The sequence below is a fragment of the Perognathus longimembris genome, chromosome 6 (assembly GCF_023159225.1).
Source record: "Perognathus longimembris pacificus isolate PPM17 chromosome 6, ASM2315922v1, whole genome shotgun sequence".
Taxonomy (NCBI): Eukaryota; Metazoa; Chordata; class Mammalia; order Rodentia; family Heteromyidae; genus Perognathus; species Perognathus longimembris.
The window spans coordinates 5,715,798-5,731,186 of record NC_063166.1 but is presented as its reverse complement, the minus strand read 5'-3'; the positions used below and the strand labels follow the sequence as shown (position 1 = coordinate 5,731,186).

The window sequence follows — 15,389 nt, the reverse complement described above, 5'->3', positions numbered from 1 at the left end:
ATGCATTATATTCATAAACTGACATGTTGAATTGAAACCCCTTCTTTGCATTACTACTTAAAGATAATTAAAAGAATAGTGAATGGTCACATATTTTTACCCAAAGAGTAATTTTCAGTTTCTTGTATCAAACAATAGTACTAGAGTCAAAATTAAAAGAAAAATAGATATTCTCTGTGATTTTTTTTTTTAGAGCTTATTGCTTTGGGGCTTTGTCCTATGCCCAAATCTCTGTAGTACTTTTGAGAATTTGAGCTTTCTTGCTTACGTTTCTCTTTATGTTTTCTCTTAAATGAAACATGGGTTCTCATTTTTCAGAATAGGAGTGGTTAGTTGTTAACATGGAAACGGAGAAGGCAGTGTTCCTATGATCATCGTAGGCATTTCTCTTTGAAGAGAGTGTGTGCCCCTGCCCCAACTTTATGGCAGTGTGTGTGCCAGACGCTCAGAGAGTGGGGTTCTCCATCGGGAAGCATGGAAACCCAGACCCCGCACACACTCTGCCCTCTTTCCACGCGAGGGCTTCCTGGAGGCCCCCCAAAGAGCTCCTCTCCCAGTCCCGACTCCAACCCCCTCCTGAGCTGTCCACTCTCCGTTTATAGAACTGACGAGGAAAGCGTGCCATCAGATAATGCTTATCAGGCATTATTATTATTATTATTATTATAGTATAAAGGAAGGCATTATTATAGATGCTTCATTATAAATATCCGTATTGATAATCCCTGGGCTTAAACCACGAAGTATGTATGTTCACATAACTATTTAGCATGGTCAATTGTTCAGCTAATTAATATGCTTTTATTTTATGATTTGCTATTTCCAGGGCACAGACAGAAGCTTGATGACTCTAAACCTAGTTTGTTCTCTGACCGCCTCAGTGATTTAGGGCGCATTCCTCATCCCAGTATGAGAGTAGGTGTCCCGCCTCAGAACCCACGGCCCTCCCTGAACTCTGCACCAAGTCCTTTTAATCCACAAGGACAGAGTCAGATTACAGGTAAGACAGACGCCTAGGTTTCACTTGCAGACTCTGGCAGGCTTGGGGGTGAGGGGCTCACTTCCAAAGCTCTGGAGCTGCGGAATGGCTGCTTGTGAGCCTTGGAGGTACTGATTTCTGATATTCAGTAACTTGGGGCTCACCTTTTCCGGGGTGGTGGTGGGGGTGTGTGTGTGTGTGTGGAAATTTTTATGGATGCGGTGCTGGGCAGCCCATCTCAGCCTGCACACTGGGGGATGGTAAGAGCTTGCTCTCTGGGAGAATGTTTGTTAAAATTTCTATATTGTATCCAGGTGGTGTAGGGATAACATCACACCCTCAATATTAGGAGATTAGTGTTACTGACTTGGATTTGGGCTTGCATTTCTTCTTACATGTCTAACTATTCCATTAAGTTGACTTGAAATTGCCCAGGGCTAACAGGAAAACTGATTAGTAGTTGTAAGGCAGGGTCAATGAGCGGCTCTTTGGGCAGACAGAATTCGCTTCTGATTCACATTTACTGCTGGTTCCTCATGTGACATTCCTTTTTCATATTTATTCTACTGAGATGCTTGCTTTACATTTCTTCTTAGAAATTAACATCAGTATTACATTGCAGGCTAATCACTCACAGTTGGTGCACTAAGCTCTCCAACTCCATTCCCCCCTCCCCGCCCAAATCCTCATGCACAAACAGATCTTATTTTAGGAGTAGTTTGATTGCTTTGAGGTCATGGAGACAAGAGAGTGTTAATCATTCTAGATCTTTTATTTGTAGATCAAAAGTACTGAGAGCTGAAAAGGATTCTATATGTCATCTGCTTGTTTTCATTGCTCGAGTTAAGACTAGAGGAGAAGGAAAATAAGTCTAAATAAAATGTGTACTAAGCCATCTATGCAGCTGTTTTTAGTGGTTAGATTTTTGCCTGTAGTGGTTAGGCCGAGTGACCTTAATGGTCTCGAGGCATCATTATTTCTAAATGAAATGACCTACCTTTCCCATTCTCCTGCCCATATTGTGTAAAGAAATGTGTTCTTGGAGATTTGCATTGACTGGGTCTCACTGTCTGTACATGTGCTTGTTAGTCTCAAAATATAGGTTTGCATGAGTATATTAACAACAATACAGAATTATAAATATAAGGCATCTCAGCCCCAAAGGCATTGAGGGAAGAACGTTAGAGTTATGTGAATTACCCTGTTTTATCCTGTATAAAACTTTAAAGTTTATGGAGGACTCAAAAAGTTAACATGTTCATTAGGCCTGTCCCCTGATTAAAATGCAAGGGTGAAATTCACACAAACATGGATATGAAGTGCTCACACAGCTGTAAGTGCTACTGAATTTAAAGTTGTGAACTTTAGATCATCGATTAATACTCATAACAGGTGTCCTTTTCTCCTAATACTAATCCTTAAAGTTTGTGTGTGTATAGAAATGTACATATGTATATACTTTTGTATGTGTCTTTATGTATGATTTATAGTGGACTTAAGACAACTAATTATATATACATATACATTCATACATATATACCTGCATATATATTCTATGATTCGGCAACTACTTGGTTCCTTCCATGTTGATTTCTACAATCTTATCTTCAGCTATTTACTCATTGTATTATGTTCATGACTAATCTTTTTCAAATGGTCTTGGAAACCTACCTGATCACTCAAGAAGATGCTTCTCTCAAGACCTTGTGTGCTTAAATCTCCAGAGGAGGCCATAGGTAGAACCAGTGGGCATTTTAGAATCTAAAGGTGCGTTAGGTATCTTCAAACCTCCAGTGGGAAGGTTTGGGGGCGATCCGTGTTTCGGCTGTGTCCCCGGGCACCGGCTGTGAGTGCAAAGCCAGGCTCTGGGAAGGTGAGATGCCTGGAGACTGAAGCGCATGTGTGCGGATCAGGGATGTGGCCCCTCCCCTCGGCAACCCTGCCGGTCCTCCATCAACAGCTGCTGTCCGCTCTCCTCCCTGCTGGCAGGATCAGCAAGACCGAGCTTCCTGTCTGGAGCTATGTAGCAAGTTGGTAGCAGACCAGTGAACACATTCCCTGTGTCTATTTCTGGAAGTAAAAATAGGAATGAGTTTATTTACAGGTACTGATAGCTTCTTGGACGTTTTATAAGAATATGAGCTTCTCATTTGGGGGCCATAGTGTCAGTGGGCTTGAATTATGCATCCGTAATTGTTACTGTCCTCCTGTTCCTCTTCTTACCCACAAGGTACTGGACCCACCAGCGTCTTGTAAAGGTTTCACAGTTGGAGGTATGCACGTGTGCCTCTTGTGCTCCCTGCTCTTGGCCGCGTGCTCCAGGAAGGTTAGGGAAACAACAAAATACACCTTCCCATCACCAAGGATGAACAGAATTCTTCCGGGACCCAGCTGGCCCAGAAATCCAAGAACACTTTGGGGAAGCAGTATCAGAGTGAATTGAAGACAGATTTAATTTTTGTTTGTTGGCTTGTTTATTTAATGAGCTAACTTTGAGCCTATTACATGTAAAAACACAAAACAAAACTCTGGGTCTTAGGCAATGTAAGGAGCAGAGGAGGAAACCCATTGGTGTCTTTGAGGTGGTTGAATGGAGCAGCTTGGTAATTTTACTTTGTGGCTCTCAGATACCACATCCCGGGCCCCAGCCTGCCAAGCTATTGTCTCTCCCTTTCTCTTTCCTGAGATGTCTCTTTCTATTGCAGACTAGCTGCTGCTGAGATTTTGTTCATCCTTCAAGGTCACTGCCATACTTTCTTCAGGAAATAGTCCTGATATTTTTGTCCATCTTCTGAATAGTGGTTGGGATTGTTTTATTTTCTAGCTTCTGGGTATTTGCCTTTTCTTTCCTGCTAGACTGAGAGTTTCATTAAATGTTAGCTTAATGAAAGTTCAGATAAGAAGAAATCTATGCAGGAAGGACAGGAATGGCGCTTCCTAATTTTTTATCCTTGGATGCCATTGTTCCCTAGTAATAACAATAGCAGAAATCTTATTTCACATCGCCCCGTGTGGTTTCTTATTTCACATAACCCCATTTGGCTTTATCCATGGAAGAGCTACATGAATACATGATTACATTTACGCTCTTGAGTCTAGCCTTCGGTGAGTTTTCTAACTGCTTTACAATATTTCACATCTGCATTCTGCTTCTTACAGTCCTCTGTACAAAGACTTGAAAACAGAGCCTGGTCTCTGCTCACTGGCTTGCTACTCTGGAGGTCCTCGCCTCTCGTTTCGAGCAGTAGGTAATGACCACAGTTGTGCATATGGTCTCCACCAGAAATCACTGAAGACGGTGGTGTTCTTCTAGATTCCCTGAAAGAGTGAAATGAGAGCTGGGAGGTAGCTCAGTGGCAAAGTGCTTGCCTAGCGAGTACAACATCCTGGGTTCAATCCCTAGTACCCAAGAAACAAAGACAAAACAGTTAAAAAATAAAAGAGTCAAATGAAACTGGAGGAAGTCATAAGCATTTAGCATTTCCTAATTAACTTTTTCTAAGGTCTTTTGCAATTCCTGGGGCCAAGAGCTGTAGCCATGTGGTGGGCTGGTCCTCAGGCCTGCCAGTTGGATGGTGTCGGATGCCGAAGACTTTGATTGCTGATATTCTGCCTGAGGGCCCAGGGCCTCCCCACTGCTTCCTGAGGAAGTTGCTTTCTCCATAACTCTCTAAAAAAAATCATCCAGACATCTGCTGCTTGTCTCTTGGCAGGAAACATCTAGATTGTCACAACTGTCTACTTCTAAGTCAGAAGGTGGTGGTGCTGGCAGAGGTTGCGCTGTGTTCAGAGATACCTCTCAAGGCAATCACAGTTCAGACACTACTCATTGTGTGGGGGAGAGACCCCTGGCGATCACTCTGCTGACTTGAGTTCCTCGGGGGTTAGTGGACTGGGACATTCATCTTGTTTTAGGGGTGGGGTAGATACCCACGATTCTGTTGATCATTCCTTCTGAAGATAACTGTGCTTACTCTTGTTACCAATAAAACACGTAGATTCCTTTTCTGTTCACAGGGGCCTCACCTTTAGTGACAGGTGTAGTCCTTGGGCTCTAGAAGGCCATGGGAAGGAGCTTTTGATGTCAGGGGCTGCTACTGAAGGAAGTGGGACAAAGGATGGGCACCATCTATTTATTTATATGCTTCAATGACATCTGTTTCGATGCTGTACGAGGAGTGGGTCCCTAAAGGGGCCAAGAGAGAATCTGGGTTATGTTCAGAAAGCTCTTATAGAAGCCATCTTGCTTTTAGTGAAGAGAAGACAGACTTCAACTCTTTGGGGGGTGTTGACATAAGAAAGACTCAGGGAAGATGAAGCCCGGTTGGGCTTGGGGGCTCAGAGGAGTCCTCAAGGGGAGCAAAGAAGAAGATGCCAAGGAAAGGGAGACTGGACCCAATTCTAGAATACCTCACAAAACTTCCCTTACAACCAGCCAAGGGCTTCCCCTCCCATCATTTGCTTCTGTGATTTCCTTTCTTCTTTTAAAAAGAAAACAACTCTTAGCTTTTTCATTTTTTTAAAGCATTCAATGAAAATTGACTTTCTCTGTATGTGAGTGATGGAAGGAAGTACATAGGAGAGTTTGTTTTCTTGGCTCGCATCCCGATTTTCAGTGTCTCTTTGGCCAGGATTAGATTCGTGATGCTTTCACAAGTCTGCTAGACAGCCTCTCATGGAAGCTGCGGTAAAGTTTCACTCAGTGTTTCTTTTGGATCTTAAATGAATGCCATTGTGTTTGTGCTGTTCTCTCTCTTTTGGGCACCCTTCCTCACGTTGTTTGTCCAAAGACATTTCTACCTTCCATCAAAACTGAGATTAAACACTGCCCCTTCTCTGCAGAAGGCTCCTTCCAGTCTTCAGGCTCTCATATTGCTCTGTACAGTGCTCTGTTAATTACATCATGGCCAATGTGGTGATGACAGTGACTTCAAAATAGGTCTCTCTTTCATCAGACTTTGAACTCTTCAAAGTCTAGGGTGCTGTTTTATGCATCTTTGTGTCTCCATTGCCTTAAGTAGTGACTTTTGGTTCGGTGGTAAGCAGATAAATGGGTCATTGACTTCCCTCAGAAAGTGTGGCCCGCTATTCTCTGAGTCCTAGTATTTATTTATTTAAAGCTTATTTTATTAAATTGCTATTAGTTGTATATCAGGTGTCAGGCATTGTTCTAGTGGTTTTAGCTCATGCACCCTCACAACAGCTTTATGAGATAGATGGTATTATTGACACTGAGTACCAACAAGGTAAAATAACTCACCCGAGATCACACTCATGTTAACTTCAGGAATGAAAGCGATAGATCTAGATAGTTCCAGGGCTCTCTGCACTGCCATACATTCATGAGAGACTCGAATGTATTTTTTTTTTCATGACTGTTTTCCTCCATTTCTGTACCTACTCAATGTTTGTTGGTGCAGTTCTTTGCCGCTTACAGCCTAGTCTTAACACACATTATTGTTAGGGTCTAAGAATGATTCTGAAAACAGCCTATCTTATAAGTGGAAGGAATAGTTCATGAGAGAATGACTTGCTAAGGCCACTGCGCTGTTACAGTTGACTCTGAGTTCCAGGTTCTTAGCAGGAAGTCATCTGCATCCCCCTTCAAGTTAAGTCCTTGGGAATACTTCCTTTTTCTTCTCTCTATTTCTTCTTCTCCTCAGAGATTGTATTTTCCTAAAGAGAGATACCTCAGGAGTATCTGAATGTTGCTTTCAAATAATTTTAATGACTAAATCGCAGTTATAGGAGCATGTATCCAAGTTCATATTTTTAGGCACATCTGAGAAAAATAGCTTGCTCTAGATAGCCTAAGAATAAGAAATAACCTCACTAGCAGTTACCTTGGCGGAAGCAAAATCATTTTTACCGACTTCATTCGGAATCTACACTCCCTTGGTGAAGAAGGACACGAGGGCCCAGCCTTCACTCACGGTGCTCCCATCGTGAGGGGGGGAAGCCGTTTAAGAGCTGAAGTTGGATGCACTTCGGTGGTGCTGTGTTTGGCTTTCTGGAGTCGGTGGAGAGAAGTCCTTGTCTTTCCTCCTGAGATCCTTTATAAGGCAGCATAGCCAGGTCAGTTTCCCCTCGCCAGGCACATGTAGGCACGAGAAGGAAATCTCTTTAGGCAAATTCTTCCCTGCCCTGGACACCTATTTATAAGCAGGGAATCTCTTTAGAGGAAGCTGTGGATCACAAACCTCTTCCCTCATTTTCTTTAACGAGCACGAGCCCTGAGTGTAAACGGGATTTCACGGCTGTCCAGCTGTGGCGTCCCCCTTCCAAGGAAGAACAGAATTTTGGCGTAGCCTGGGCTGTCTTTAGAGACCGCCGCTCCTGTGGTGGGCTGGGGGCGGCCTTGCCGCTGACAGCATCCACAGATTAGCTTCTCAGAGGTGCTCTGTTTGGATTTCAGTCAGCTGGAATTCCCTTATTTTTTGAAGGTGCTCTGGCTTGATTCTGCTTTTAGAGAAGTTTTAAAGAGGGGTGATCCTCTGAGAGAAAAACTTGTTTCTGTCTCCCCCCTCCCCCCCCCCACCGTGTCATTTTCTTCTATCTGGAATTGATACTTCATACTCAGTGCCTCCTTGTGACAGAAAAGTCGACTTCCTGGAGGAGGGCCTCGGTTGATCCTTCTTGTTTCTAGAATGTTCCATTTGTGGCCTGTCTAGATTTATTCCCAGAGGAAGTTTTGGTTTCATTCTCCCATTCATTTCCAAAGCACTGTCCTTCTCCGTGTAGTATTACTTTTTTATGTGCACCTGTGTCCATTTATGTGTTTGCATACATGTAGACACAGCTGTGAACACCATTCCCATTTACATGTTATCTGAGGACCTTTCTCACCCCTTCTTACCTTTCGTGATCAAGGCTCAGAACACTGCTTTCGAAGGAACTGTCCAACTACAAGACCAACTCGGGAGCTGCCACGTGCACAGTGGTGGCTTGTAGGCTCTGAGGGTGTGATTTGATGTTTAATCAGGGATGGACACAGACGCGTCACACACACCACGTGTTGATGCACATTGCCCACCTGAGGTTAATAGTAACAATAATATAGTTAGACATTTTTAGAATAAGAAATATTTTATGTCATTTTCCCCTTTAATATATGTAAAAATCTTCTGGGAATAAAATTATGTGGCATTATTCCCAGTTACAGCCGTCAGATTATTTTTAGGGCTTTGCTTATTGTGATAAAGATTTGCTTTTGTGTCTTTTCAAAACAATTTGTTCTTAACAGTATTTAAAACACAGATTAAATAGAGGAGTCAGGATGGTGAACTTTATTTAGTGAGTTAAAAAAAAAAGCAGGGTTTGTTGTGAGGAGAAGGGGAGTCTGACAAGTTAGTTTTCAACAGCAAGGGAGTAAAGATGTAGGTGGGGAGGGTTAGGAAGCGTGTTAAGTGTTAGGAGCTGCTGTCATAGTAGCAGGACAAGGGGAAAGGACAGTGACTGGACAGGAGCCCGTGACGGCGCGTGACTCCTTGACATCAGGGACTGCACCTCCCAGGGAGCTTCGGGAAGCGACGTTGATCTGGGCACCAGCGTGGAGGGATGGCCTACAGATGACAGAGCACAGTGAAGAAGGAGAGCTTTCCAAAGTTGACCCACGTGGGATGCTTGGTAGAGAAGAGTAGCCAACTGGGAAAATCCATGTCTTGGTTGTGATGAGAAGTAGGAGTGTCGTTTGGGAAGGTCAAAGGATGGGAGCTAGGGGCAGTTCCTTCACATTCTCCATCTCCTCATGTGACGGGAGTGGTCCCGCCATTTGCCTTCCCCTCCTCAGTTCATCAGTCTGATGCTACCTCTCAGGACCACAGTCCTCTGGGTGTATTTAGATATTCTGGCCGTGCCCCCAAGGTTGTGTTGACGAGCAGTGGCTTGCAGTCCACACACGACTTGTTTTTCTGGGGCAGGGCAGGCTCTCTCTCTCTCCTATCTTGCAGTTGACCCAATGAAGCCCTGTATATTTTTGTCTGTTTGGTTTCCTCTTTTCTGCATGATAGGATTATTTCCTCATCCAAACTCACCCATCTACTATATTAAAGAAGTAAAGAGGGGGTAATTCTCTGAGAGAAATCAGTCTCACTTTGGAGAGGGGAAAGATTTCTAATCCTTGCAGATTTTGGTGAAGACAAGTGGACAGACATTGGACTAAAATACCATTATATCTCTCTCTCTAAGCTTACCATGAGCTCTATTAATGACCACTTCCTGGTAGGCCTTTTAACTACGTCTACATTACAATGGCCATAAGACATATGTCTTGCCAGGGTTCAGATACACAATAGGCAGGTGAGCTTTCTTCTAATCCATTGATCTAATAAGCCTAAGAATCAGACTTTAGTGAACCCTTTCTGCTTTCTGAGTCACTGGGAGGGATTAAGTATGAAAAGTTCTTTGGTGAATTATAGGCAAGTTGACACAAACAGTGACTCAAAAAACTTAGTTTAAAGCTTAGATATTACTGGAAGCAGAAACATTTTCAGAATGAAGTATATGGAGTAAGGGAATCTAATACCTATGGTATTTTGTGTCATAAAGGCATTATTGTCAAATAGCAAGGGTCATGTGGAATCGTTATTCTGGAGAGGAAATTGAGATTGATGGTGAGTAGGATCGTGGGCAGACATGTTTTACTTCTGTGAGGAGCACTTTTTGAACCCTTCCCTGTCAGTTAGAAACCCCTTGCCTACTAGTGGCCGTAAATGGTTGTAATATTGTGGGACATAATTCACCTCAGAGGACTTGACTTCATCTAAAGCAGTAAGCTTTCTTTCCTTATCTCTTCACCTCTGTTTCGGGGCCTTAATTTCCTCCTGAGCATGTTTGTTCTGCTCTTACCGTTTGAAGATCATTCTTCCTGATAGGGAAGATTAAATCAAAATGATGTTGGGAAATGTTCCTAACTGTCATGAACAAAAATTATGTTCATTGTTCTCCAACTTTGGCATATATTAGCATCACCTTGGGAGAGGGTTAAAAGTATGCCCATTCTTTCCCCTTGACTCAGAATGCATGAGGCAGAGCCAACAAAATGCCCCAGGCCCGTTGCCCCCAGAGTCACCTTGTCCCTCTAGAATCAACCCTGCCCAGCCTGGAAGCATCTCAGAGGCTGCATGCTTGCAGTCAGACGATGATGCTTGCAGCCCACCGAAGTCCCCAAGCCTGAAGCCCGGAGACTCCATCCACCTCGTGTCCTTTACACTTCTATTTTTTCAAGCTTACCCCTCCCTGCACATCTGGTTCTAGACTGAACTTTTGCCCTTTGACTATTAGGATGTGGTTAAATGGAGATTTGAAATGCATAGGTGATTATGTCACCTTGGGATAAGTTTTAGAAAGCTAAAGGTGATCTCCCTGTGCGTTTAGGATAAAGACCAAAACTCGTAGCACAGCCCCACCCGTCTGCTTTGCCTTCTCTCCATGGATTTTATTGTTGCTCTGGCACCAACAGAAATCTTGAGAACAACTGAAGCTTTTGTTGGTCCTCTGTCAGGTCCCCGAAGGAGTGGCATCGTCTCTCACAGGACTTAGATCCCTGCTATTTTCTTTGCCTAACACCCCTTTCATTCCATGCACTCATCCTCTAGACTCTGCCTGCTGTGCAGTCTTGGCCTGGATTCATGCTTGTTCTTACTACCTGGCTGCAAACTCTGGGTTGCAGGCATTGGGTCCAGCTTTACTCACCACTAATATTCCTTGTGTCTAACGCAGTTCCATAGTGAATGACTACGTGAATGACTGGGGGATAATTTCTAGAGCCCTGGATACCGTTATCTATGTACTAATAGGTATCGCTAATGCCTGGAGGCCTTGTATAATGCTTGAGCTCCTGTATTTGACTCTTTGGGTGTTGAACACCAGCTTCATTTAAACTTGAATTAACTACAGTGATTTTGATATTATGATTTGAACCATCATGCCCATTAGCCATCCCAGTTATAGTTTAAGTTCTGGTCCACCCCCCTGGTATCTTGTTCCCTTCCTTGGACTGATTTTTACCAGTGCGGATGAGCGTATGCCAGCTCAAGTGTGACAGTGATGAAGTGTCTTGCTTGTACTCTTACGTTTTCCTTTTAAACACGAATGGTCTCTCCTTTTCTGTAAGACAGCCGTGAGTCTCAGGCAGCCTCCAAGTTGGTGATGTTTCAAAGATGCTTCTCTTCTCCTTGCCTCTGCCGCATGACTTCCTCCTCGTTTCTTTCTTCACATTTCTTAGAGGGTGTAGTAGTCTGGACTCGCCCTTTCTCCGTCTGTTCCTTGCTAGTGTCTCCTGTGAGTCTCTGCGCTCCTCTTCTCGCACCGTTCGCACGGCACCTGCGCATGCCCGTGGCCAGGCCTCGTCTCCACACCGAGGACTCAGCTTTAGCCACACAGCTTGCTGCTCTTTGTCTGTATTTCACTTGAAAGCTCTGTGAGCCAGTTGAGTTGGTCTCCAGCTGAATAGTTGTAGTAAGCGCCTTGGTCGCTTAGGGAAAGCCCTGGTGGGGACAGGAAGAGGAGTCAGAATCGTGCTTTTGGGTCCTCTCTGGCTGCAGGGAGCCAGTGTTCTAGGATGGAAGGCGCCAAGCGGCGTCCGCTCTCACCAGCTCCTGTCATGGCCGCCCCGGGTGGGCGTGGCAAGCCTTCAGTGGCTTATCTCCTGCCTTGCCTCTGCCTCACCTCCTGCTTCCAGAAAGGACTCGGTGTAGGAGGCTCACTTTCCTGAGTAGGTATCACTGTGGCATTTCATAACTGGAAGATGGCTTAGAGGTGAGGCATCCACTTTTACTTTACAAGGGAGGACAGTGATGCTCAGAGGTCAGTGACTGATACTCAGCTCTACAGTTAGCACCAAAGTCTCCTCTCCAGGCTCTTCCAGGGCTTAGAGGAAGCTCTTGAGGTTAAGCAAGAACGGCAAGCTCACTCTTAAATCCAGTCTAGCCTAAAGGGATCTTAGAGAATGTAGCCATGAGGGTTTAGTGTAAATTGGTTTTGAAATCAGAATCAGTGTATGTACATAGGTATGATACAATATGTATTTGTGTTATAGATGGCAGTGGTATGATTGAAACAGGACAGGTGAAGGTCATGCTGCTCTTCTGTCTTAGGATTATTGGCTCTATTTGGCCCTGGTATAGTCAAGAGGCAGGGTCTGCATCTTCATAGGTTTCATTTGGAATGCCTCAGTTTTGGTTGTTCCACAGCCTGATGTGCGTGCTGAGGAGGGAAGGTGGGTGGCCGGGGGGGTGGGGGGAGCAGGCTCAGGGGCTCCCTCGCGGTATGGTAATCCATTTCCTCCGTGCAGCGGGTAGTCACAGCAGACTCACTGCGCGCTGGGCTTCCTGGGCTTTTTATGAAACGCTGCCACTCTGCATGCCTGAATGCTCCGTGTGCAGAATGACCTGGGTCATTCCCGTAGCCAGTTCGTCCTCCCTGGCCCCCGTTTCTCAGCCATCTTCCCTCCTCTTTCATCTCTTATTGTGACCCCAAGTGTTTGCAGTTCAGTCATGCAGACATGAAATTTGTTTCTGCAGTCATTGGAAGTACGGAGACTTTTTTTTTGGGGGGGGAGGAGGTACGGGGGAGGCAGTATTGGTATTTGAACCCCGGGACAGGGCCGCTGGCCCTTAGCTTTGTCATTCTGTCACTGGAGGCACAACTCTTACTTCCTGCTTTTTCTTGGTTAATGGGAGAAAGGAGCCGCTCCGGCTTTGGCGGACTTCAAACCTCCTGAGTGGCTGGGATTACAAACGGGGGCCACCAGCGCCCGGCTTGGAGACTCTTTATGTGTCATTTTGGGAAGCGTGTGGCTGCCCTCACTTCCCCGTACCGATGAGTGAACTTCGGAAGCTACAGTCCAGCTCAACAGAGATTGACATGCAGGGCTGCCCCCTTTTTGCCTCATAAATGAGACAGTACTTCTGAGCACTCCTAGCAAGGCCGCCCTCTCTACGGCTCAGGTTTGGGGCTCAGCGTTGAAAGCAGAGACAAGTACACTCCAGGAAGTCTGAGCTGAGGAAACGCCACCCTAGAAAGAGAACTTATGTCAGAAGAAGAAAAACACAGAAAAGGAAAAGCACCGCGACATCGGTGCTCACTCTGGAGCCTTTTCAAAAATAAAGTATACATGCCGGGGATCGACTCTGGCTTGGTCTGCGCAAGCGCGGAAAGGATTGGTTATGTTGGATACCTGGTTCCTTTTTCAGGCTTTTAGTGGTTTCTACCGTGGACAAAGCACACGCACGGAAGTCGAGCCCTTAGCAGCGAGGTTTGGTGTGTGCTCTCACACAGGAAACCGGAGTTTCTTCTGAGGTGCGCACTGGCCCAGCTCGGGGGCCCGCGATGAACGGCTTGACTATGAGGGCCTGCGGGCCGTCTTGAGTTTTCTTTCACGGCACTCACTGGCGACGGTTTTCGCCTGTTTCATCCTTGGGGTTTCTGGGAGCAGCCAGGGTCCTCGGTGGGGCTCTCTTCTCCTTCGTGGTCATTTGGATTCATCTCATGCCGCCTGTAAGTGAGGCAGGCCCATTTGTATAGGAAAGACCTGACTTCTCTCTCTCAACTTGATGTTACAGGTCAACTTCGATTTCCTTTCTCCTATTAAGAAAAGCAAACACCCCCAGTTTCAAGTGGTGGTGGGAGAGAAGTTTGTGGGGAAGTAGAGGAGGAGTCCTGTTGAGAGGCTCTTAGGATATTTACTAGTTCAGATTTTCCAAGCATTCAAAACAACACGCACACCATCATTGCAACACAGAAGGATTTATTTTTAAGCTGTCGTATCCAAAAACATATGCATAAAATTTTTATAATGTAGGGAAATATATAGATATTCTTCCTGATGGTTCCTGTGTTAATAAAAAAAGACAATTTTTGACATTTCGATACCATGAAGATATTAAAAGTTCAATGATAGTTTCATTTCTTTTGGCCTTCTCTGTAAAATAATGTTCCCTTCTAAAAACCGTATAAGTGGTTTTAGGTTGTGGGTCATGCAGGATATAACTCCAAGGCCACCAATGCTGCTGTCCTCTGAGACCTCAAAAGCAAAGTTATTCTTATTTGTGTTGGAGTGGTGCCACGTGGTACTTTGCACATTTCTGCAGAGCCAGACACAGCGATCACTGTCCCTCTGGATGGGGCGGAGTGAAGGGAGGGATTTTACCTGTTCCGTGAGACCTGAAGTTGAGAGGAAGACAGTTTCCTGTTGGTTCATGGCTAGTTGGTATGCTTGTTTCAGAGCTGGGCCTTTTATTTTCCTCAGTAGTGACTTTCCGACGGATTGGTGACAGCTAGGAATCATCTGTCACCTGTCCTGACTCACTCAAGTTCAGAGTGAATCTCAGAAGTTTCAGGTTTCTTCAGGAAGCAAGAGTTCAGCAATGGTTCAGGCGATCAGGTTAAGGTGACTTTCCTTCACTCTACGCATTAATTGTTGTCCACAAAAAAGCAAATATGCTGTAATCATATGTTTATGATGGGATTATATTTTCTTCATGACTAAGGAAGTGAAGATAATTTGCAGCCTTTTCTTAACCTACGAAAAGATTGAAAAGTTATTTGAAAATACCATAAAGAAGATGAGGGTTTCTTCTTGAAGGAAGAAATCAAAATCAAGAAGCGATAGGATAAAGGCTAAAAGATCATACAGGGTAGCTCCATGACTAATGCAGATTTAATCTCTAAACTGGGAACCTACGAACTATAGGATGTTTTCTGAAACTTGTTTTGTGCTGGAAGATGAGATTGAGGGCTGGCTCCAGGAAGTCTGAGCTCAAAGAACAGAATGAAAGCAAATACGAAGGGGAAGGTTCTGAGCAGAGGGTTCTAATTGTGGTGAATGTGTAATGAGTTTGTTCCATGTGTTAAACTCTTTTGTCTCATCATCTCCATCTTTATAGTAACCTTATGAAGTTAGTTTCCTTATTTCTCCCCATTTTGCAGATGAGGAAATTGGACGTTTAGGCAATTGCTAGGTAATTGTTTCTGTCACATAGTCCAGAAATGGTTGTGGTTGGATTGATTATGACTCATTCCCAGAGGATTAGAGAAGGCCTGAGGTGTTGGGGTGATTGCAAAAATATTATTGATCTACTCTTCTTTAAAATTACTTATTGCAAATCTAGTGACTCTCATAGGAATTTCCTGTATTTGTTTTTTCTTTAATAACGTTCTCTCTCATAATGTCATTATCACAGACACTTAGATCAGTGACCTTGAAAGAGATTGGTTGGACTATGGTATGTCTTCAGAGGGACTAGGGGAGTTGTGAGACTAGTGAGAAGTTGTTTATTTTTTTTTAAATCTTGGATCTCTTCAAGGAAGGCCTCCACTGAAGGCAAAAACCATCTTTTAATAGACTGCTCTAGTATATGTTGTGATAGTCAGGAAATTTATATAAAACCTAAAACCTTACTGGTAGAAT

At 44.3% G+C, this 15,389-nt stretch overlaps 1 protein-coding gene across 1 annotated transcript in view; it reads left to right on the top strand.

Annotated features, from left to right (window-relative positions):
• The window catches only part of Runx2 (RUNX family transcription factor 2), a 172,694-nt gene that overhangs the window by 124,058 nt on the left and 33,247 nt on the right, over positions 1-15,389 (top strand). Inside the window, 1 exon segment of the mRNA XM_048347677.1 lies at positions 827-1,000. Within this exon segment, the coding sequence (XP_048203634.1) occupies positions 827-1,000 (174 nt within the window).